A 25,055-nucleotide genomic window follows, 5' to 3' on the forward strand; every position below is an offset into this window, starting at 1 on the left:
ATAATGAGTTTATTCACATAGTGCGAACAAAAAGAAATACAAAAGTTTTTGAGAAAATTGAGAAGAGCTTGATGTATATCAGAAAGATGGGTACCTTACCATGGGTCACTGGCGGTGGTGCTAGGCGGCTATGTTAATGGTAGAGAGAGAGGGTGTGGGTCGGTAATGGCAGTAAGAGAGAGAGAAGAAGTCTGAGGGGGAAGGAGAGAGCCATTTGAAGATCATCCATATCCAGAAGATGAAGGTAGCTGCGATAAGGGTGTTGAGATGGATGTGCGGGCACACCAGGTTAGATAGGATTAGGAATGAGGTTATTCGCGACAAGGTGGGTATGGGCCCTATTGAGGACAAGATACAGGAAGCGAGGCTTAGGTGGTTTGGACATGTGAGGAGGAGGAGCACAGATGTCCCGGTGAGGGAGTGTCAGAGGTTGACATTGGAGGGCCTACAGAGAGGTAGAGGTAGGTCAAAGAAGAAGTGGGGGAGAGGTGATTAGGCAAGACTTGGCACAACTTTAGCTGACAGAGGACATGACCCTTAGGTGTGGAGGTCGAGGATTAGGATAGTAGGGTAGACAGTGTAGATTGTTCACACCGGTAGTGTTAGTACGCACTCTCGCATTCTGTTGGTAGTAAGTTTCTTTGACTACCCGTCGTTTTCTTTCATTTTGATAATCTTATTATCGTGTTATTTTTATGTTGTTTTACATGGCTTTTTGGTGTTGTCCCTCCTTGTTTATCTCTTAATTAATGCGGTGCTTATGTTTTCCCGAGCCGACGGTCTATTGGAAACAACCCCTCTACCTTCACAAAAGTAGCGGTAAGGTCTGCGTACACACTACCCTCCCCCAAACTCCACGATGTTGGATAATATTGGGTATGTTGTTGTTGTTATTGTTGTTGAGAAGCTATCAGATACTATCACAAGAGAAATTGCATGTCATCGCAATATTAGAGCAACTAACGGAGTTAGGATACCATTAGGGGTCGTTTGATTATTGGGATAAGGGTACTAATCATATGATAGAATTTGGGATTATATTTATTCCATATTTGGTTATGAATATTAGCTAATATTAGTATAGATTTTTACTGGAATGATGGAATCAGCTATCCTATGTAAAAGGTGGGATAACTAATCCTATGGGATATCCTTGTCTGTCATGCAGTTGAACCAAATGACCCCTTACAACATTATATATTCCAGCCTGCTTTGTCCAATATAATGCTAAATGTAATTGTGCTTTCTATGACTGTTTGGTTTCAAAAATGGGGAAAACCCCATTAGGAGGTGTGCTTTTTTATTTCTATAATTATGAGACAAAAATATATAATTCAGGGCTTTATTTTTTGGTGATCAGCGTTTTTTGTTGGATTCGTAATGTTTCTATTTGGTAATTACAAAAATAAATTTTTAATTATAAGAATAGTTTTTCTTTCCGTCAAACGCTTCAAATCTCCAATAATTTTTTTTCTTTAAAAGGTGTTTTAGCTTTCCAAAAGCTTGGCCATACATATTAAAATTACAATTATCACTTGTGAGATTATTTAAGTTTCAATATATAATGTTTAAATTCTTCACGTCAGCACTATAGTTTAACTTAGTAGAATAGTTTACTTATCATTTATTTTAAGTTAGTAATAAATGTTGTATTAAATAGTGTTATATGTAAACTGACATTACCTACATATGTACTCCAATTAAATATACGTCTAAGAATATAATATACGATATGATTGGCCGGATATTCTAAGCTTAAAAAGAAAAAGGAAAAAAAGAGAGAAGGAAATCTCCACATGGTTTCCAAGAGAAGGCAGGACTGTGAGAGTGGAATTTGGTTGAAATTCAACCGCCTCATTCTCAACCCATTTTCCCTATAAATAAACTTAGTGATTCTAAAGATTTGAGATATTTTCTCTTACTTATCGCATTGTATAATCTGTTGACAACACAAGCGGTTTATCAACACGAGGCGATTGTAATTCAGCTCCCGTGATCGATCCTTTTCTCCGGTAGGGGCTGAGGAGATTATGATTTAGCTTTGGTCTTGTTATCGTTTCTAGGGTTTACGATCGTGCTAAAATTCTTGAACACTGAATTGAATTGCCTGAAGAAAAAAAATTGGAATTAGATATGTGTCGATTTGCTTATTTACACTAGGTCATTTGCTACGTGCGGGCTTATGTTTTGGAGTTTTATTAGTGCAAACTGAAACTGAAAGAAATATTTATGTTTGAGAATGCTAGGCTGCTGAAAACTTTTGCAAAAAAGTAAAAAGAATTGCACATTGATGATGTTTTTCTTCTTTATCATTGAAAGTTGAATTAGCATTATATTTTTTAATTGATTATTAATTGGGAATTAGGGTAAAAAGCTAGTAGGTAGTTGAGCGTCTCTCTTTCATGTCTGTGAGTATTATTACCGTACTTTCGTATACTTAGATTTCTAGTACTACTGGTTATTTCTTTTGCTTCAGTTACCTTAATTTCTTTTCTATTACTGAGTCCATTGCTATGACTATGCTTTTACTGAGCCGAAGGTTTATCGGAAACAACCTCTCTACCTCCGCAAGGCAAGATAAAGTCTACGTGCACATTACGCTCCCCCGACTCCACTTGGGATTACAATGGGTTTGTTTTTGTTGATTATTAATTGGGAAGTTGTCTCTTGTTCCTGTCGCCTGCAATGACCGGATGTCCCTAAGGAATTTCTCAACGAGAGCACCACCACAATTTGTTTGGGATTGAGTTGTAGTAGTAGTTGTTGTATAAGAAGTAATATTTAACCACCTATATAAGCAGTGTACTTTTCCGGGAAAAGGTGTTCAATTATTTTTCTTCATTGTATCATTGAAATTTGAATTGGTGTTGTTTTGTGTAATTGATTATGAATTGGTGTGAGATTGGATGTTTCCTTACGAATGCTTTTTATATGGTGTAGTGTTGTGATTATGTGTGGTTTTCAATGCCTCATATTCAGGTACTAAGATGGCAATGAGCCAGATGAAGATTATTGAGTTGGAGGAAGGATGGGAGTTTATGCAAAAGGGAGTCACAAAGTTGAAGAAAATTTTAGAAGGACAACAAGATTCTTTCAACTCTGAAGAGTACATGATGCTTTACACAACTATATATAATATGTGCACACAGAAGCCCCCGCATGATTACTCACAGCAGCTGTATGAGAAGTACAAGGAGGCTTTTGAAGAATACATCAATTCTATTGTAAGAAGCGTTAACCTTGTCTTTCATGATAATTGGGAAAAGTTATTAGCTGATGGTTACTTTTGTGATGGGGCAAACATATTTACTTTTCATGCAATTAGCAGGCTTTTTGGCGGTTGCACTTTTAATTAGGCAATAATGGATAAAACTTGAGGTTGGTCTGGACAATTTTGGTGTTCTTGTATTGGTATAACTGACACATATTGATTTAAGCCTCAATAGGTGGGTGTATGTTTATCTGGGGTGGCTGTTTTGAGAACATTAAGTTGATTAGACCCTGAAATCCTAGTTAACATTACTTCATTTTAATCTGAAAATAGTGCACGTGTATTCTAGTTGCTTTGCTATTGCTATTCGATTTTGAAATTAGTATTTTGTATCTCTTTTAGGTTCTGCCTGCTTTAAGAGAGAGGCATGATGAGTTTATGTTGAGGGAGTTTGTGAAAAGATGGACGAATCATAAACTTATGGTCAGGTGGCTCTCACGGTTCTTCTATTATCTCGACCGGTATTTTATTGCCCGAAGGTCGCTACCTGCACTTAACGAAGTTGGTCTGACGTGCTTCCGCGATTTGGTATGTTTCTCGCATCTCCTATTTAATTATTGGCAACATTATTGTTCTTGTTCTTTTGGGGATGAGTTTTCTCCATATCTTGCTGTGTGGGCAACTTATTTCTGTTTTTTGTTGACAATAGGTTTATCAGGAGTTGAACAGTAAAGCTAGAGATGCAGTTATTGTGTTGGCAAGTATCATATCCTTTTATTTTGTTTTTGGTTTCTTCCTCCTTCCATTTGACCCCATGTCTTACGATATTATTTGCTAGTTTTGAGGGTCTGATTAAGAGTCCTATTGAATTAGATTGATCAAGAACGTGAGGGTGAGCAGATTGACAGGGCCTTACCGAAGAATGTGCTTGATATATTTGTTGGAATTGGAATGGGGCAAATGGAGTATTATGAAAATGACTTTGAGGATGCAATGCTTAAAGATACCGCAGCTTATTATTCTCGGAAAGCTTCAAGTTGGATTGTGGAAGATTCTTGTCCAGATTATATGTTGAAGGTACAATTCATTTTTACAAATTTCTCGAGTTCGTAAATGGTTTGGATATTGTTTTAAGTTGCCAGAGTAAATTGTGAAAGTGCTTTGCTAACACAGGCGGAGGAGTGCTTGAAGAAAGAGAGGGATAGAGTGTCTCATTATCTCCACGTTAGTAGTGAGACAAAACTTTTGGAGGTCAACTTTTGAATTTACTTAAATACTTGCACTTCTTATTTATGTCATTGCTTTAAAGTATCTGCCTCATATATACTTGGACTTAGAATGCTGAAAATTCAGACAGACTTAGGGTGTGTTTGGTATAACGGAAAATGTTTTCCAAGAAAATTGGAAAACAAGTAGTAATCTTATTCATTTTCCAGTGTTTGGTACGCAAATTAAGGAAAATGACTTCTTAAGAGTATTCATAAATAATTTAGATATAATAAACATGAAGCCATAAACTTTCAAACCAACAACCTTTCGAACCCACAAATTTCAAAAACTTTCGAAACCGCGGAATTTCGAACCCGTAAACTTTATAATTTCTAAACTTGTAAACTTTCAAACACATAAACCTCCGAACTACTTTGGAACTTGTAAAATTTTGAACCTTTAAACCGATAAATAAAAAAAATAAAATTGAAAAATATATTTAAAAAATATTGGGGGGGAGGTGGGGCGGCGGAGCAGGGGGGATTGCAGAAAAATAAAAAAATAGAAATTTGAAATTACAAAAAAAAAAAGTATAAAAAAATTGTGCGGGCGGGTGGGATGGGAGGTGGGTGGTGCAGAAAAACGAAAAAACAGAAATTTGAAATTGCAAAAAAAAATTAAGGTAAAAAAATAATTTTTTTTGCGGGGAGGAGGTGGGGTGGGGGTGGAGGGGTAGTAGGGTGTGTGGTAACGGAAAAACTGAAATTTAAAAAAAAAATGGAGAGAGGAGAGAGGGGGTGGGGTGGGGTGGGGTGGTGAGGGAAGGTTGAGAAGGAGTTTTGGAAAATGTTTTCCTCTCTTGATGAGGAAAACATTTTCCTCCAATTGGAAGAAAATGAGTCCACAAGGAAAATGTTTTCCTTCATACCAAACACACACTTAAAATGCTGTAAATTCAGACTTTCTACATGTTGAAAATCTTCCTTTTGTTGGATTTGTTTTCAATGCTGAGACCAAACTTATGCTGCAGAAAGTGCAAAATGAATTATTAGTTGTATATACCAATCAGTTACTTGAGAAGGAGCATTCTGGATGCCGAGCTTTGCTTAGAGATGATAAGGTATTGCTTCCTTGTTTTTCTTTTCACTATTAGTTTTCTGGTAGTTTCAATGTATTTTACATATTATTTGATGCTGCTCTCTTTTGCCCTTACTTCTCCACTGCCTTTTTTACTCTTAGGTAGAGGATTTATCTCGAATGTATAGGCTATTCCACAGAATTCCTAAGGGATTGGAACCTGTTGCAAATATGTTTAAACAGGTATTTTTCTATGCCAATTAATGACTGACAAAAGGAGGTATGTATTTAGTTTTGTAATTTTGCCTAAGCATCTGCTAACAGTACATATTTTACAGCATGTCACTTCTGAAGGCATGGTCTTGGTGCAACAGGCTGAAGATACGGCAAGTAACAAGGTGAATTGTGCATGTTCCTGTTTCATATTTTTATGAGTTTACACCTAAGAATGATCATTATCTGTTTAATTGTAAGTGAGTCTGAAGTCCTTTTCAACTGTTAATAGGGGAAAAACAGTGAGGGGGAGGGGGGATTGCATGAAACACCATTTAGAGAACAAAAGTTTTTAAAGTTTTTGAGTGGAGTTGAAATCATTTGTAAAAATAAAGTACATATATATGAAGTTTCTCTGCAGCCTTGCTGTCCTATGATTTCGAGAATTTTTTTTGTTCCGGATAATAGTTTATTAGCGTTTCCATTTGAGGTGCTGATATGTGTGTTCTTGCACAGGCTGAAAGTTCGGGCTCAGGGGAGCAGGTAGAACCATATTCCCATATTTGGATTTCACTTTTATGTATTGGTAAGTATCCACTTAATCGTGGACTCATCCCTTTTCTCAGGTCTTCGTTAGGAAGTTGATTGAGCTCCACGACAAGTATATGGCTTATGTTACAGAGTGTTTTACTAATAACTCTCTCTTTCATAAGGTATGTTCAGCTGGTAACAGTTGTCTGCGGATCTCTTTTACTTTGAATTCTTTGTTTCTGGTGTCTAAAGTTTGACATATACAGGCTCTGAAGGAGGCATTTGAGGTCTTCTGTAACAAGATTGTGTCAGGTTGTTCAAGTGCAGAGCTCCTTGCTTCTTATTGTGATAATATTCTTAAGAAAGGTGGGAGTGAAAAGCTCAGTGATGACGCTATTGAGGAGACATTGGATAAGGTATAGCGTGAACTGTAAATCACTCTTCAGTTCCTGGAAGGTCCATCTTTCTGCAAATGATACCATAATAAATAATGGTTTCAATTTTTGTAGGTGGTCAAGCTTCTCGCATACATCAGTGACAAAGACCTCTTTGCGGAGTTCTACAGGTGGGGTAGACAGTCCAATTTCTTGATATAATAACCTTAGTTAGGTTGAATCTTCATTTACCTTTTGGAATGTCCATTGTCTTGGTGCAACAGGAAGAAGCTTTCTCGTCGATTGCTCTTTGATAAAAGTGCCAATGATGACCATGAAAGGCTTATCTTAACAAAGCTGAAGCAGCAGTGTGGTGGACAGTTTACATCTAAGATGGAGGGAATGGTGAGGAACACAATATCTTTTCATAGTTTATCCTTTCCCCATTCAAATATCTTATTAAAGCTTGTGGTTGGGAACTTGTGAATAGGTGACAGACTTGACATTGGCTAGGGAAAATCAGAACCACTTTCAGGAATATCTCAGCAACAACCCTGCAGCAAGTCCTGGAATCGATTTAACTGTCACAGTTCTTACAACTGGATTCTGGCCTAGTTATAAATCTTCTGATTTGAGTCTCCCAGTGGAAATGGTGAGAGCTGCTTTTCTTGCATTGAAAATTCACTTTCTGTTTTACTGATTTGAGGTTTTCTTCTGAATTAATGAATGGCATACCTTTGTTTTGCCGTTTGCCTCAGGTAAAGTGTGTGGAAGTCTTCAAGGAATTCTATCAGACGAAAACAAAACACAGGAAATTGACATGGATTTATTCATTGGGTACATGTAACATAAATGGGAAGTTTGTGCCTAAAACCATCGAACTGATTGTGGGAACTTATCAGGTCACTACCCTTTAATGATTCCATTGCAATATCCCTGTTCGTTACAATACAGTTTTTTGGATTTATGATTGCGTCTTTTTCAGGCTGCTGCTCTGTTACTGTTTAATGCTTCAGATAGATTGAGTTACTCAGAAATCAAGAGTCAATTAAATTTGGCGGATGATGACTTGGTCAGATTGCTTCATTCCCTTTCATGTGCCAAGTATAAAATTCTGACTAAGGAGCCTAGCAATAGAACTGTCTCACCATCTGATCATTTTGAGTTCAACTCCAAGTTCACTGACAGGATGAGGAGGATTAGGGTATGGATACTGTTTAGAACTTTGTACTTTTCAATGATGCTTCTTTCATAAACGCATTAATGGCATGAAAATTTGTACCTTCCAGGTCCCATTGCCTCCTGCGGATGAAAGGAAAAAGGTGGTTGAGGATGTGGACAAAGATAGACGTTATGCAATTGATGCCTGTATCGTGCGCATTATGAAGAGTCGGAAGGTTCTTCCTCATCAACAGCTAGTGTTGGAGTGTGTTGAGCAGTTGAGCCGAATGTTTAAGGTATGCACCACCCTTTCAACCATTTGAATTTTCTAGAATGAAACAAATCACTTTGCAAGGTCTATATGATTTGCATGCCCCAATATGTCACTGCAGCGGACCTTTTGTTTTCCAGCTTGCCAATAAACAAATTGAAGGGTATCATCTTCTAGGAACGTAGCGACAGATAGGATCACACTATCACCTCATTCCTTTACAGCTTTTCTTTCAGGATCAGAGTCTTTGGGGATCATGGTGTTGAAAGTATTTTTAAGAATTTAAGATGGGTATCACCATCTAATTTCTCTTATATTTTGGTGTAGGTTTTCTTTTTTCGGTATACAGCTTGTAAACGGGGTTCTCACCAACTGTTTATAAAATCAATTACCTTATTAATAAAAAAGAATTTAAATATGTGGGATAGTGTTGGTAAAATAGTTAAAGGGGGCTACCTTAAACATTTTAAATATCTGGAATACCGTTGGTAAATTAGTAGGAGGATCTCCCTTAGTTTTAAGTTTGTGATGCATGTGTTATTTGACTTGAGTGAAATTGTTGGTTTCTTTCCCAACAATTTTACTTGACAGAATGATAGAATTACCAATTTTACATTTTCCCTCCACTCACAAATTGTTCCCCAGCTTTGATTTCTTAGTAATTTATAGCACTGTGAAACAAAGAATTTTTAGTTGAAATATCTTTCATTAATTTCAAATCCTTTAAATATGTTATCCAGTGACAATTATCCACTTCCGATTTTGTTCTGTAAATGGGTCAAATGACAGCCGCTTGAATAGATGGTTCTTTTTCTTCTTTCCCATTCTTTTCATTTTCTTCCAAACCGGTGAAACAACATGAGATGAAACGAGGAGGCAGACCTCCCTTTTGTCAGTAGTTTCTTTTTGGAAGAGATATCTGGCATTTCATACTCTCTTAATGGGGAAAGTTATTTGGTCATAGAAGAAGTGGCAACTTTTAAGTGAGAATAAGTTTGGAGTAATGATTTTAGTCTAGTTCATGAACTTGAGGATTCAGTCTTGAAAAGCTAGAGTTTTCCATATAAAACCAAACTACGAGAGATGAACATGGGTCAAATATGGTTGCACCATGTGCTTACAATGTTATGATATTTTTGTGCCATCCAACCCAAGAATCTCACATTCTGATTATTTATGGGCTCTATTTCCTTTGCAAGTGTCTACTGCATCTTAAACTTAGCTTTATCCTGAAGATTAGTTCGGGCTGTTGTTATAGAAACTGAGAATTTTATACTAATATCATAAATTTTGCATATTTGTGTAGCCTGATTTCAAAGCAATCAAAAAGCGAATTGAAGATCTTATCACTCGGGATTACTTGGAAAGAGACAAAGAGAACCCGAACTTGTTTAAGTACTTAGCCTGAAGCAATGCTGTGGTGCCTGGCTGAGATTCTATTGTTCGTTCTTTCACATTGGATTAAGTACAGCTGGTTTTCCATGTAATAGGAGTATAGTAGGAGACAAATTTTTTGACCTTGCCTATAAGTAAGCAACTGTGCAGTATAGAACAAAATCTTATTTGGATTCCAAATTATATGTTCACTAGCTACAGCAATTGAACCCGAGTATCTCTTTTTAACCATTTTTACCTTGACATTGTTGTACACATGTTTCTATAGTTACTCGATTAGCCGAGGCACTTGGTGAATCATTTCAAAGCTGTTATCAATTGTGTTTTGTCCTTAAATAGCTTCTCTGATCATATATGCCTCACCGAAGAAATTAGGGACTAACTACGTATAACATCCATTTGTTTGTGAACCCTATTAAACTTTCATTTATTTCATTTCTAAACCCTATCAATCATGTGTTTTCCTTAGGTAGCTTCTCTGATCATATGTACATCGAAGAAATCAGATTGTGAGGCGACTACCTACCACAATCTAACTACTTCTAGCTTCCATTCATTGACATCATTCTTGAACTCTGTTTAGCTTTCATTTAGTCTCATTTCTAAACCCTATTAAGTGGAGGGGATGTGTTTCTCTGCTTGCTCAGAAAGGGCTACAAGGTCAATCAAAATCATTAATTGTTGCAGTCAGTCGGACCAGTATGATCTTCCATAGTTCATTCTTTTGAGAGTAGAACTCTTAATTTCAAGAGAGAATTCTAGCATTGGAAAACCCATAATCAAATAAAGAACAGCAGTCAAATAGTCCAAACGGTCGAACAATTTTGAAATGGCCAGCCAATAATTTGGATCCTGAAACAATCGACAAGGAATTGAAGTTAACTGTGAGTTATGAGTTTAATGAATGTAAAATGTTTGTATCAAAATCTTCCGGGAAAAAGAATGTTATATCTTTTACACATTGAGACCACCATGATTTATTAAAGCAGAACTTTATGCTGTTAAACAAATGTCTTCTATAACAGATAGTAATCGAAGGATTTACAGGAAAAGACCCAAAATTGAAGAGTCTAAGTTCTACGCATTGACAATGTAAAATTTATTTACACAATCAAATTATTTATAACGTATATAAAAACATTATTTGGTAACTTGGTAAAAATGGTAAAATTTGCCTACTCACTACTATAGGTCAAGGTCAAGGTCAAAGTACACTGATGGTGGAAAGTTTATTAACACTGTTAGTAAGTACAACAAAGCCAAGTTGCTGCAGTCACAGCAGTTCTCAACGACCTGTAAACATCAAATCCAATGAGTGAGACAGGGTAGCAGGCTATATATAGATAGCAATGGTTAAAAAAAAAGCATTAGATTCTTACGTGGGCTTTTTTCCTTTGAATTTCGAAATAAATTCCCGAGACAATTAACAAAGGCAGTGGAGTATTAACCTTCCAAGATGGACGCAACAACTGCATATCTCATCTTGTGAGTGTCCCTATTAGCAGAAAGCTAACCTGCAAAAGAAAATTCTGGTTTTTATAGACGGGAATAATCTTTTTTCTGTTTCGTACATAATATAATTTAATGATTCTTCAACATACGGGTAGAAAGTGTATACCGCCGAGTCCCCTAATGTCAGCAACTCATCAATCAACTCGAACCATATATACTGGTCACATTATTCTTTTGTGCTGTCGTGGGAAGTGTTTTCTCTGAATTTTTCCCTTCTATAAGTTGAAAACTAACAAGCCATCTGTATTGCAGACGTATCTGTAGTTGGAATCAAGGAAATAAAAATGATAGAGATGAGCTATTGACTCGCAAGAACACTAAATAAATTACTTGAGATATGAGAAAAATGCAATACTCATGACCATTTTTTACCTTCATTCTCGGAGAGGCAAGTCAGCTGGATCAGTAACAACAAGCCATTTGCAATGTTATGAATTTATGACAGCAACACCAAGTTCCTTATTTCAATCAGATCGTGACCGTGTCTGTATTGGGAACATCTTACCATTTGCAGTATGTAGCTATGTACAGATTTACAAGGGCATTAAGAGTGGAGTTCTTAACTTGATAGGTATAATAGCATCCCTCGACCAAGAGATCCTCGTTCTGACTTCTCCTCAATTGACAGCAAACGGAGGAGCAGATTCAGGAGTCTGTCCCATGGAATCACATGGCTTCAGGCTTAAAGTTAAATTTCACCGGCTGATAGCTTCCATGGCAACCCGGACTAGGCGCAATAAGCCGTCAACATCCTGGAAGTTGAAATCAAGGGCCTTCTTTACAGATAATGCAGGCTCTTTACACTGTGTATCGCTGAGTCCAGGATAAGCAGCTGCAAAAGCAACACGTGATTTCCTGGAGGCGTCCATTGCTAAGGTAACTTCCTGTGCCTGCAAATCAATCAAAACTAAGATACTGGAAAAAGGAACATGGCCAGATCAAAGTAACAATCCGGAACATGACTTCTCAAGTAAATGGATACATGGAAAAGGGTTCGACTTATGCAGAGATAAGCATTTTTGTGATTATGCCCTTTACCCAAACAACCTGGTGAATGACAACTCAGAAAATAGAAAAGCAGGTTCAACGCCAGTTCTGTTGGCAAAATTGCAGATATAGTATGGTAATATGCCCTGCTTGAGGCATGTTCAGGAGAATAACGAGTTAGACAACACCGAAATAGTTCTTTAATTTATCTGGTCTGATGCTTCTTATGTTTGATTAATGATCTCATCCACTAAATTAAATTAGACGAACAACAGAGTTAGATATAAATAGTTCTTTACTTTATATGGTCTGATGCTTGATGCTTCTCTCCGTTGAAAATATATTTGATTAATGATCTCATCCACTCAAGTAGACTAACTCATTAATGGAGCTGAAATTTACTGATACTTACAAAGTTAAGTAGCCTCGTGAAGCTAGCACGGTTTCTCGCTGAGACAACATGAGTTCCAGCAACTTGGGGAGAAGCAACACCTTTCATCAAGGCAGCCTTGTCTGCCGTTGTTGGATTGTTCAAATTGTCAACATCCGAGGCAGAAGAGGAAGGGGATTCACCTATGATAATAAGGAACCCAATAAGTATAACCATTAAAAGAAGTCCAATTCGCTAAGAAGAAAGTCCAAGACACTTCATCAGTACTAATAAGATATAGCTGTTTTGCTTAAAGTGAAAGAAGGAAAAACCTTTTTATATTTTTATTTTTTTATACTTATTAAACTTCTATTCCTGATAAAAGAAGAGTTACTGACTAATACTAAAATTTCAAGGAATCAATTTCAGTCCAACTATCAAAACTTACTAATACCTAATAATGTATAATTCTTGAATAAAATCCATTGAAGCTTTGATCATCAGAGATAGATGTCATTTATGTAAATTGTTATTGATACTTTACGAATAATTTAATTGTTCTACAATGTTCTGGCAACTTAATCATTCCACATTTTCATCTTTTCCATCAACACACCAATTTGTTCTTGGCATAAATGAAGATAAAATGGAACAACCTTTTAATAGACATACTTCTATTTTGGCTAAAGCCAATATATTGGCAAACTTCATAATCAATTATTTTTAAGTCTCCCCAGAATGTTATACAGAACTTTCTAGCGGTATTGACTCGTCAATTTCATAATATCTTCAACATTTCATAGATACAGCAAAGCTAAGCCTGTGAGTACACAGAAAATGGTTTTAGTGTAGTACAAAGTAAATATTGTGAACATTATCTTAATGAATATCCAGCAAAACTGTTGATGCCACTTTAGTAGCACCAAAGGTTAAACCAGAAGTCTAAAGAAGCATGCTGGTCAAATTGGCACAATCTGAAATAAAATTGTATCATGATGTAAGATGTTTATTTTCAGGTGAATCTCTAGTAAAATTACCCGGAGGAAAAATTTGCAGGGCTGTTTGTAGTTCATTCCTATATCTGTTTGCATTGAAATGTGAGGAATAAATTACTCGCATGTACGCGACCTCCAAGCATTTATAGGCTAGTGCGACAGCAGCCATGTCTTTCAGTCTCTCATATTCATGGGCAACAAACCTATAAAAATAACAAAAATAAATCCCAGAATTAGCATTACTTGGTATTAGGAACTTCTGAGGTACTTCAAGATCTCATTGGCAGTATAAACTGATCTCTACAATATAAATGACTCTTAGGATTATACATTATGAGAATAGAAATAAGATGTTTGAAAAGTACATCCGATGAAAGAAGTTTTTCTTATATACCACAAAGCAGTATTATGTAATCCCAAGTGTGTTTTTCTGTGATCAGGTAAGATTTTTATTAATTAAAAAAGGTACCAAGAAAGCTGTTGGCACAAAACAATCCCCAGATATTAACAAAACATTTTCTAATTTGCAGTACTTTTAACAAACTCCAGATCCTTGATCAATCCGGAATGCTAAAAAAGGAAAACATAGTACTGGGTAGGGTCCCCATAAAGTTCTTGATAATGAATGAAGAATGTAAAAGAACAGCAAGTCGAATTTAAGCTTCATTCTGCAAGCAAGGGTTCTTGTTTATTAAGCAAGTCATTCCTGAGAACCTTTATACTCTCCTTAACTGTATCTGTTATTGAGCATATTGTCATGACTAGTTCATCAAGAAACAGCTTTGATATCTCAGATCCTGCACTTTCGCGTGGTAAGAAAGTAACATCTACTCACGAATTTGTGCAATCAGAGTCACAATGAATGAATAGATGCAAAGACTAGACAACTCACTCGCACAGTTTTGCAGTGCTGCTATAAATTTGCCTTGACTGGTTCATTTCACTGTGCTTGGCACTGTCGTTGCATGATTCTAGCAAGGATGCTCCGTGGAGAAACTTTAGGGTTGCTTGAAAATAGAGGCTTGTACTTTCACTTGATCCAGAATTCTGCAATACGACATCAAGTTATGCCAACAAAAATTAGTAAATAAATAAACAAATGAGAGCAAATGACAAAGATTATCAACTAGTTATAGGCCCTTCTTTTCTTTGGATTTGAAGGAATATTATGTAAACCTTGAGGCGATCTGCCAGGTGTTTGAGGTTCGTGGCTTCTTTTATAGCATTTGCAGCAGCTTGACTTGTAGAATCCTTCCGAATAGGGCTGCGAGCATCCGGATCCCGGATCTTATGTGCAGGCGGAGTAGAGTGTCGCATACAACTAGGTATTCCAGAGTGGCTTTCAGATTTTTTACCCTGTCTTGAAGTATTCAACATCTCCCCTTCAAAAGTATCCGCTGCCAACGAATTAGCCGCACCTTCCTTTTTGAATGCAGGAACTGGTTGCGAAAATGGAACTGCCTCATTTTGACCTCTTGTTGAAGGAGATGCTAAGTGTGACTTTCCTCTCTCAAAAACTTCAATTCGCTCTGTTTTGTCAGAAGCAAGCTTCCTGAACGATTTTCCATCATCTCGATCAGTTAGAGCAGCCTGCCTTTTATCCAGGCGGGATATAACATCTAATTTAACTTCTGCACCATCATGATCACCAAATTTCGATTGAAGATCTCCTTTGACATTCTCATTCAACAATTTCCTAGCAGGATCTTTCTTAGAACCTTGTTGTAATCTATCGGAACCAGCACCAGCTTTATCCTCAAACTTGTTTCTTCCGGATGTCAATTTCCCCTCATCTAATGTTCGATCTGAAGATTCATTTGAGACATCAGGATCCTTAGACCTACGTTTGCCAGAATCAGATCTGACAGTACGATTCTTTTCTTTACGCTGAGACAACGAAACCATCTCATCCTTTGAGGTAGACCCATTATTATGAAACTGACTACTCTTCCTTCTTTCATTATCTAGGCCTTGGTCTGAGTTCTCTGTCCTTACATCAGTGTCCCGACGAGTAGCAAAATCAGAACCTGTGATCTTTGCTTTAATCGTAGGACCTGATACATCAAGCACATCTTTCTCCTGGTAAGCAAGTTCAGAGGACTCCAGACCATGATGCTTGCCATTGGAAGTTTCGTCTTTCTTTATCATCCCAGAACGATTACTGCCCCTATCATTTTCACCATAAGAAGACCTTGGTGTAGAAGTGGCATTCTTGCGATCGTCTTTTCTCTTGGGGTTCCTTTTAGTTGATGAAAACTTATCCGTGTTTGAAATCCTCAAAGGAGATGAAGATACTGATTCGACTGGTGAACCCTTCAGTTCTTGAAGACTAGCTCTGTTCTTATGTGAACCAGAAACTTTAGAAGAGCTTGAAGTTGCTGCAACAGAAGGCTGCAAAGCAGACAAATTCCTTTTTGAAGAATCTGCAGCATCTGCACTATGCTGAGATAGAGTGCTATCTAGATCTTGTCCGACTCGCTCTTCCTTCTTACTACCTTTTCCATCAGTTCCTCCACTAGCTCTGCTTCTGCTGGAGTCTTTCCCCCCAGACCTGGAGATCCTTGCTTTCTTTTCTTTCTTGCAGTCGTTATCACATGTCTCTTCCACAATATCTCGGGGAGTTTGTGCCTCAGAATTCTGGGGTTCGCTCCGTTTTCTCTTCTTAAGGGAGTCTTTACTATCACATTTATGGACTGAACCATCCAGAGTATGGTTTTCTGGATTTTTTGCTGAAGACAAGTTTTTCGTTGAATCCGCCTTTGAGTTCTTGTATTTATATTTATCCCTGACCTTTTCTGATCCACTGTATGACAAACCAGTGCTTGAGCTCTGTCCTGGTTTTGCCCCAGTGCGGTCATCATCATAATGTACATCATCTCTCTTGAACTTTTTAGCTGTCGAACCATCCAAATCCGTCTCGCTAATGTTCCTCATCTTTGAATTTTTGATACCTGCAAAAAAAAAGTCATACAGAATAAAGAGAAGTTCCAGAAATTTAAGGTCATCAAGTTCAAAATATGACTGCTTCAGACAAAATACCCCCATCAGAATGGTTCTCAAGTGATTTTTTCTTCTCTTTTTGTTTATGTCTCTGCTTCTCAATGATTGAGCTACTTGGCAAGCCCACCAGTTCATGCCCATTTTCATCATCAGGAGAATTGGTAGTACCATTCGAGCTTCTACTATTTGGGGTCCCCTGATGGCTTCTTTTAACACAGTTTGAAGACAGTGAACCTTCTTTGGTTGCACTTGACACACCTTTTGATCCATAGATTTTCTTCCCACCAGTATCAACAGCTTGTAAACCTACTTTTTGGTGGTCTTGGCTGGCATGCAAAGTATCAATAGAAGTTAGTCCCGAGAGTGCCCCGCCAGGATACTCAAGCTGACTATGTTGTTTGTCAGAAGCAGCAGCAGTAGCACCACTCATCGGCACCTGGTAAAGGGCTCTTAGAGCCTTTGTTGTTTCCTCTTCGCTGATACCACAACGGTTCATTCCTGGCCTAGAACATGAAGAAAATTAATTAATGCTCAAACCTTCTTAAATATCAGAAATTTTATTCTCTTGTAACAATTAAGTATAAATATGATAATCTTTCGACCTAACATCTATGGCTACATGTCTTTGCCTTAAAAAATGAGTCCTTCTGAATAGAGAAGAATTTATTTATAGCAAGGCAGATAATCATGATAAAAGGACGAAAGCAAGGTTGAGAAAAAACTTACAGCCAGGTTTGCATTCTACAAACCCACTTCTTTGGGAGACTGTCAGGATTTGTGCCAAGTGGCAGTAGACGCCAAATCTGACACTTGTCACAACATACCCAATCTTCTTTAACTAAAGGAGCCACTGCTCCTGGAGGTGCAGCAGGATTGGATCCACACACATTGTGAGGAGCCTCATTTGAAGCCAACCTAGGATGCTCGGTGGAAGCAAACGGTTTCTCAGTTTTCCTACCATTAACACTTTCCTTCATTGAGCTATTACGTTCAAGTCTCTTCTTACTGATTGCATCAGAGCCCTTGAGCATTTCCTTTGAATGAACTTTCTCCAAACCAGTTTCAGCATCTTCTAGTTCGAGTTCTACATCACCGAAGAATTCTTTGTATTTATCCCTGGCTAGGTTCTTTTTCAAGTCCTCTGAATCACTTTTGGATACGAGGATGTTGCTAGAAGAGGTTTTCTTACCCTTAGATGCTATGGAAGAATCAGCAACTAAACCATCTTTTACTACCTCTGTGCTTTGGGCATTATGACATCGTGTTCCTTTGGATTTCATTGTGTCTCCAGATGTGCACAGTTCCTTTTCAGGAGCCAGTTTCATTCCATCCTCATTTTTGGAGGAGCTTTTCTGACGAGATGACTGTTTGAGGGGACTAACCGCATCTGCATTTGGTGCATTCCTGTCTTTAGTCTTCCCAGCATTGGATGAATCGTCAGCTTCCTCCTCTTCATTGTTGTCTTCTTTCTTCAGGTTTCCTGAACTGTGATTATTACAATATGTCCCTTTAATTTCCATACTTCTCCTAGATGAGGAAACCTTTCCACCAGACACTTCAACAGAATTTGTGTCTACTTCAGCGACAGGCAGCAAAGATTTATTGGATGCCCGCTCAAAAGATGGTTCTGTTATTTTACCCTTACTGGCTGACCTTGAACTGTCAATTGTCTTCTCTGCATCTTTAGGAGGATCCGGAAAATTAGGGTATGGATCAGATAAAAGAGGGAGTTTCAAAGCATTCAAAACAAGTTCTTCACATGCAAGAGCATCAATATCGATCGCCTTCTTTGATAATAAGGCACTACCATTTTGATTATCATTGCCTTTGCCCTTTGCCAAGGCATCTTTGTCATAAATTTTCAATTTCTTTGCTTCTGAAGCTTCTCCATTTGCATAATGAGTACCGTTCGCTAATACCAAAGAAGTTTCAAGGCTTGCCTTTTTCTTCCCTTCATATCCACATTGTCCCCAAAGCTTTTCTTTTTCAGTCAAGCTAATTAACTCACTTGAGAGGGGGGATAACAATAAGATATCATGCATTGGATGCGCGGTCATAATCTGCACCAACGGGTTGATTAAGAAAATTGCAGAAGCCAAGTTTAGCTTAAACCAAAAAGAAGAAAAACAAAGCAAGCTAAATGCTTGTGGGAAGGGGAAAGATTCACCTGAAGTATACTAGTAGGGGATTCATCTGGGGAAACCTGTAGGTCATGGGATACCCCTTCACTCTCCACAGGGCTACCATCCAGCGATGATGATGGAGAATCATCAAGCCCAAGCCCACTGTAGATTTCTGCATTCTTTCGGGTCGACAAATTGTTGGTGCCAACTTTGATACGCACCTTAAGCGTTTTCAGGTCAGATGCATTTCTTGGCTTTTTCACTTTTTTAATTTTTGAATTGGAGTCTTCCAACCGAGTAGGTGGTACGGCAGAATTTCTTTCCCCATTAAATGGTGGAGCCCTAGGTGCAGGTCCTGTTGCTGAACGGGCAGAAGATGCTACAGGCCTTCCTGAGAGAGAAGTGCATGATGATCCTAATGAGGTATGGCGACCACCCTGTAAAATTAAAAAATGCATATTGATTGGTAAAAGTAGAATATTTTTTTTTTTGGTAATTAAGAATTTTATTCATACCAAGTAATCTGTACAAAATCATAGTCTAGTCAACACAGCTAGAGATTCATTCAGAGGTTGCGTACCTCAGGGAGCAGATTGTTTGGTGATATTTGTCTGTTAAAGTTGTTGGGTTCTGGTGGAGTCCTTGGATGAGACCAAGAGGGAGAACGCTGATAAGTAGGTAAAAATGAACCATACCCGCCAAATCTTGACCCTGTTAACACATGCAAATCAACAATCATCAGCTCATGGCATAAGCCTCGTCAAGGCAAACTTGTGCTTCTGGGAATACCCTTTTTTCCAATATTACATACCCAGATTCTCAGCTGAAACTCCACCTTCAAAATCCTTTTGAAAATGTCCCAAAACATTGTGGAGTTTCTCATCCTTGACAGAGTAAGAGAATAGATACATGAGAAACTAGATGTGTGTTGCCATCAGAGGTGCACAATGCAATTATAAACACTAGTACACAATACCTGCCAGAAAACGTCTACCAGCTCACTAACTAGCCCCTAAACCAACTCTAGAAAGAGAAGTTTCTTAATAAAGATGGACAAGTTATAAAGCAAAAAATAGAATAAACAAATGCTGGTTCTCTCCAACATCACAATATACTTGGACAGACACTCAATGCATTATCTGCTAAAAATGATGATAAATCACATCAAAGGAGTACTTTCAAGTATAGTTTCCGACTAGAGAAAAATTGTAACACTATTTTATATCAGTGTTAGAGTGAAATTAATCACTTTTCTCCACACGTATAGAATTACAAACTTAATCTTTTCACGTTCTTCTGTAGCTTTCTTTTTCTTTCTGATAAGGTCAATATATATTGACGAAAAGTCAGCGAAAAGCATTGCATGTGCACACCCGAAGAGAATTACGTGTTCTGTAAGGAAGAAAGGAAGTCAAGCATGACATCAGCCTCCAAAACATTTTCCATTGCCATGTTTCACCAAAAACTAAGCAAAGATATACACTTGTATTTTGAACTTAAGTACATTATCTTTCCTGTTCTAAGAAATTCTAGCATTTCTTTCTTTCCAAATGACCCAACAAACAGCCGCAGGAATGGTGTTCCATATGGTAAGAAATGATTTAGTGATGGCTTTCCTTTGCCGAGCACATAGAAATCCGAGGAAGACATTGGCATACACCATTTGATACTCATCAGATATTATATCACCGTAGGGATAAGTTGAGATTTAAGGAACTTCCAGTTTTAGAGAACCTCTTTGCCTAATAGAGAATATGTTTAGCATATCAATCAAATTGGGCTTGAATAGAACGGAAATGTTACAGATAAATCATATAGCCGATCCCGACTAGTTTGGGTTTGAGGCATAGTCGATCGATACATGCTGATGTAGCTGCCACAACTAGCTGTATTCAGCTTTCATAGAACAAGACAGTGACCATATTGAAGCATCTAAGTATACTAACAATTTAGAAAGAGGGAGAATCGGGAAGAGCCGAGCAGCTCCAACACAAAGCCACTAAAGCCCTTGCTTTAGGCCCACAAATCTTTTTGTCCCAAAAATTACTAATACATTATATATAACATATACTCATGTATATGTTTTATAATGATTACTCCCCAATTTACATGGTGCATTGGACTGAACACGGAGTTCAAGAAAGGAAGAAAGAATTTTGACGCATCAAAAGTACCCTTAGAACTTGTGGTCTTAAACATGTCATGGCATTTATATGACCATAAGAGCATGTCACGGAAGATAAAATAGGAAGCTTTATGTTGAACTTACCAAATATAGAAAGGTGTTACTCTTCTTAGAAGAAATTAAAATGAAAACTGTGTCATATAAAACGGAACAACAGAAATGCTTATTGTTAACGACGAGTAGATTCTTTTCAACCATCCTTCGCTTAACGATGTTCCAAATTTTATTCTACTTGGCTTTGGTTGAGATAATATTTATTTGGGATTGAGGAGTAGTTGTTGTTGTAGTTGGATTTGGTTGAGGTAATGTTCATTTTCTATTCTTTGAGTATCGGATTTAGTTGAGGTAATTAAGGTAAAGTTCTTTCTCTTAGAGTAATTAATATAAGCTAATTACTTTTCAGCTTCCGCGTTTCCTCTTAGCTTTTTTTGGCTCTTTTATGCTTAAGGTTTAATAACATTCCTTTTCCATTTCCTTATCAAGTTTTTTCTTAGACATGAGAAGGTCACTTATTAAGTTTTGGCTTTAGGCCGTCAATTGTATTGAGAAGCCCCAGCGGGAGATAGACAAAAGTATGTAGATTGATCAGAGATTGAGCTACAAACTAACAAACTACAAAAAGTCAATACACAAAATGAAATAAATTACAATTAAATGCAGTATGAACAAGAATCTTCTAAGACTAAAATGCTTTGATCTCAATTATAACTCCAAAAGTATGATAAATACTAAAGGCAAAAAGAAAAAAAAAACTCACAAGGTAAGATAGAGAAACATCAGGATCAATGGTTGAATCAATGTTGTAACAGCAAGCCTCTCCTTCTTCTAGCTCAGTTTCCTCCATTCCACCATCAAACCCTAATCCTATCCTTCCATCTCTACTCCCAACAGAAATCATTCAAATTAAATAAATACACTCCACAAAATTCCAAGATTTTTCACTTTTCAGACCCCCTTTTGCCTCTTAACTTGAGCTACAACACACAAAAATTTTGACCCATTTCATTAAAGTTTAAAACCTTTCAGCTCAACTAATCGAGATCGCAGGAAAACAGCAAAATTTCACCAACCCCAGCTGACCTTTATTTAATAAATAGAAAATAAATTAAAATCCAACAAGAAAAAGAAAAATTAAATTGAAGGAAAAAGAAAAACTGATATGGATTTAAAAAGCTAAGTCAGATGATTATGAAAACTGTTTTGTTAAAGCTTGGATCGCCTTATTACGATCTTTGTATTAGCTCAAAACTATGAGCAGAAAGAGAGAGAATGAAGAAAGAGAAAGACTCTGGTTTTGGTGTATTACCAGCCGCGTTTATTTTCCTTTTTTTGTTTTTCTTTTTTCTTCTTTTTTATTTTCAAGAGTTAATTAATGGAGTAATATATACACTTGACAGATAGAAGCACACCGATGACCTAACAGCTAGACACATACAACTCCATTTTGTTTTCTTCTAAAATATAATACATAGTAGTAATATTTACTAATAGTCCAATGTATATTTTTTCCATTTTCAACAGCTCGCAATTTAATTTTAATCCTGTTATAGCTTTTCCATTTTTGTTCAAGTATGTCGCAATTATAAGTGAACTTGTTAATATTTGAGAAAATGATTATATTATCTAAATGATATTGTTGCTTTAGTGGACATTAATAATAGGCAAAATACCTTAAACCACCCCTAAGCTTGGCTCAGATTATTAGTATCCTCCCTATACTACCCGATCTTAATTACCCCCTCTACTTGGCCTATTGAGGGCCATTACCCCTTGGACACTGATGTGGCAAAAAGTGTGGGTGCACTCCCCTGCCACGTGTATTTTTTTGTCTATGTGGCATTTTTTTGAAAAATAAAATATTTTTTTACCCTTTTAAGAATATTACTTTTTTAAATAATTTTTTTCGAATAAAACTTGGATATAACTACATTATTTAGGCTAAATATTTTTGTTTGGCCAAAATAATAAAGTTTTAGTTAATCTTTTTTTGAATTTGACCTGAAAATAAAGATTTATACAATTGAAATAAATAGTCAAGGCATCTAAAAAGTTATAAAAAATACATAGTTGAAATAATAGTCATTGCATCAAAAGAAGAAATAAAAAGAGTATACAATTGCACTTGTAATTTCTTGCAATTGTACAATCTTTTTATTTCTTCTTGATGTAATGACTATTTATTTAACTGTGTATTTTTACTTTTTTAGGTAAAATTTGTAAAAATAAAAATAAAAATAAATTAGAGCACCGTAATTTAGAGCTATATAAAAAATTATAGCCAAAATAATTAATTTCAAACTATGTATTTTTTATATATTTTTAGATACTATTTATTTCAATTGTATAAATCTTTATTTTTAGGTCAAATTAAAAAAAATATTAACTGAAATATTATTATTTTTGGCCAAATAAAAATATTTAGCTTAAATAACATAGTTCTATCCAAGTTTTATTATAAATTGTATTCGAAAAAAATTATCTAAAAAGTAATATTCTTAAAAAAGTAAAAAAATATTTTATTTTTCAAAAAAATGCCACATAGACAGAAAAATCCACATGGCAGGTGAGTGCATCCATACTTTTTGCCACATCTGCGTCTAGGGGGGTAATGACTCTCAAAAGGCCAAGTTGAGGGGAGTAATTAAGACTGTGCATAGTTCGGAGAGGATACTAATAATCTGAGCCAAGTTTAGAGGTGGTTTAAGGCATTTTGCCTTAATAATAAGATAAGATTTTGTTATTCGTAACTTAAGGTATAATCTACTGTAACTCATAAAAATATACGAGTAGGAAGATTATAATTTTCGTGATGTTTAAAGTTTAACTTTAATATATTCGTGTTGCCACTAGACTATACAATTTTGGTTAGTGTTAAGTACACTTATTAGAGCATATATTAAATACGAAGTAAATTAATTACTTGATAAAATCAATCTTAATAAATAAATGTCATTGTATATTTAATTAGATGAAGTTTTCTTGTCTTTCGTTAATATAATTTTCAAGTTTATTTGATATATATAATCTATTGTATTTTAAATTTTGATTTAGAAACCTTGAGTAATTTTAGTTAACATGAATAATGAGAATTTATATTCCGAGATTAGCTTAATATCTTCATGCTAGGACATTTTAGTGTTGATAATTATTAACTACATATATTAGAGTATCTAATAAGTGCAAAGTAAAATTTTTACTTATGAAAACAATGTTACTATAAAATGATATTGTTTTAATTAGTTCTTATACTTAGATATACATAAGTTATTACTTTATTTAATAACGTTACTATCAAATGACATTGCTTTAATTAATATCTAAACTTAGATAACGGTTTTCGCCTTTTTATTGTTGTAAGATACCTACCAAGTATCTATCTCAGTTACTTTATCCAACGATGAGATGAGAGATATTACTTTCCCGTAATATTAAAATTTTAAGTTTAACATCTTCATCTTAGTATTCGTGAAAGTGGTGCAAGAGTGGAGCTAGAATGTTACATACTGATTCAACGGAACATAATAGTCTTAGTTCAAATTATGTGTTTGTATTACTAAGAAATTTATTTTGTACATATATAAATTAAATTTCTATAATGACTTGATATCGCTATCCAAAAATCTAAAGTAATTGTTAGTACTTGATTTAGAATTATCCACTATGGGGATAATTGAGTAGTTGAGTTTAGAATCTTAGATAAAGGGTGTCATATTGTTGTCAAGTACTCACGTTGGTGCATGTCACATATTATCATTTTTCATTTTCTAATATGCAGTAGGCCTTTTGAGGAGCACCTTTTTTTGACTGGCTTGTGCGAGTTGGATAGCAAAAAAGCAAACAGAGTCAACATAGTTTTTGGGAGTTTGATAATCGGGACTTGCTGGTCAATTAGGACTTATTCAAATTTCAAAGGCATCACAAAGTAATACGTAGTATACATTTTTTTTTTAATTCAAACGAATTTGGGTTGAGAACCATGACATCACATGTTCAAATTCTAGCGGAGGCAAAAAGTACTAGATGATTTCTTCTCATCTATTCAAGTCTTGGTGGATAGAGTTATCTGGTATTTATTGCTGGTGGGAGGTGATAGATATCCTGTGAAATTAATTGAAATGCGTGCAAGTTTGTCCGGACACTACGATTATTAAAAAAAAAATGAATTTCAAACTCAGCCATATAATAGTTTGGTTGTGTTATACACACTAGAGTATGATTTTGACGAGCCCTATACACATAGGGATTCTTGAACATGACAAATTAATGTGTTCTAAGATAAATATATCATTTGATGATAGTAGATTAATTCGGGTGATTTGCAGCCATACCATATATTTATGCCACCTTTTAACTTCTACCCTATTTTTAAAAACTATTGATTTGGTAGCCAGCTAACAAAAAATCCGTAATAATATGATCATTATACCCTTGATAAAACATA

At 36.1% G+C, this 25,055-nt stretch overlaps 2 protein-coding genes across 2 annotated transcripts; one reads left to right on the forward strand and one right to left on the reverse strand.

Moving 5' to 3' along the window:
* The first annotated feature begins 1,751 nt into the window (after positions 1-1,751).
* On the forward strand, positions 1,752-9,685 carry LOC104241138 (cullin-1-like). The gene is made up of 19 exons (XM_009796057.2): positions 1,752-2,012; positions 2,980-3,224; positions 3,614-3,799; positions 3,921-3,968; positions 4,085-4,288; positions 4,385-4,462; positions 5,451-5,540; positions 5,660-5,740; positions 5,836-5,895; positions 6,227-6,253; positions 6,337-6,423; positions 6,508-6,657; positions 6,751-6,806; positions 6,900-7,020; positions 7,106-7,267; positions 7,374-7,517; positions 7,601-7,819; positions 7,905-8,072; positions 9,354-9,685. The coding sequence occupies exons 2-19, from the start codon at positions 2,988-2,990 to the stop codon at positions 9,453-9,455; spliced, it is 2,220 nt and encodes a 739-aa protein (XP_009794359.1). The 5' UTR covers positions 1,752-2,012; positions 2,980-2,987; the 3' UTR covers positions 9,456-9,685.
* An 818-nt stretch (positions 9,686-10,503) lies between these two features.
* Positions 10,504-21,967, reverse strand: LOC104241136 (cysteine-tryptophan domain-containing zinc finger protein 7). The gene is made up of 14 exons (XM_009796053.2): positions 21,372-21,967; positions 19,241-19,313; positions 19,010-19,140; positions 18,474-18,866; positions 17,033-18,366; positions 16,346-16,809; positions 14,483-16,257; positions 14,199-14,353; positions 13,349-13,509; positions 12,354-12,514; positions 11,327-11,844; positions 11,061-11,212; positions 10,822-10,956; positions 10,504-10,735 (listed from the first exon to the last, which is right to left on the reverse strand). The coding sequence occupies exons 1-11, from the start codon at positions 21,510-21,512 to the stop codon at positions 11,650-11,652; spliced, it is 4,983 nt and encodes a 1,660-aa protein (XP_009794355.1). The 5' UTR covers positions 21,513-21,967; the 3' UTR covers positions 10,504-10,735; positions 10,822-10,956; positions 11,061-11,212; positions 11,327-11,649.
* Between the last annotated feature and the right edge of the window lie 3,088 nt (positions 21,968-25,055).

This window comes from Nicotiana sylvestris, chromosome 9 (genome assembly GCF_000393655.2).
Source record: "Nicotiana sylvestris chromosome 9, ASM39365v2, whole genome shotgun sequence".
NCBI lineage: Eukaryota > Viridiplantae > Streptophyta > Magnoliopsida > Solanales > Solanaceae > Nicotiana > Nicotiana sylvestris.

Excerpts from the sequence above, each read along its gene's own strand:
- LOC104241138 (XM_009796057.2), top strand. The coding sequence starts at position 2,988 with ATGGCAATGAGCCAGATGAAGATTATTGAGTTGGAGGAAGGATGGGAG. Across the intron at positions 4,463-5,450 it reads GTGAGACAAAACTTTTGGAG|AAAGTGCAAAATGAATTATT; the intron begins GTCAACTTTTGA and ends CTTATGCTGCAG. Across the intron at positions 8,073-9,353 it reads AGTTGAGCCGAATGTTTAAG|CCTGATTTCAAAGCAATCAA; the intron begins GTATGCACCACC and ends ATATTTGTGTAG.
- LOC104241136 (XM_009796053.2), bottom strand. The coding sequence starts at position 21,512 with ATGATTTCTGTTGGGAGTAGAGATGGAAGGATAGGATTAGGGTTTGAT. Across the intron at positions 19,314-21,371 it reads ATGTTTCTCTATCTTACCTT|GATGAGAAACTCCACAATGT; the intron begins GTGAGTTTTTTT and ends TACTCTGTCAAG. Across the intron at positions 16,810-17,032 it reads TGTAGAATGCAAACCTGGCT|GCCAGGAATGAACCGTTGTG; the intron begins GTAAGTTTTTTC and ends TTCATGTTCTAG.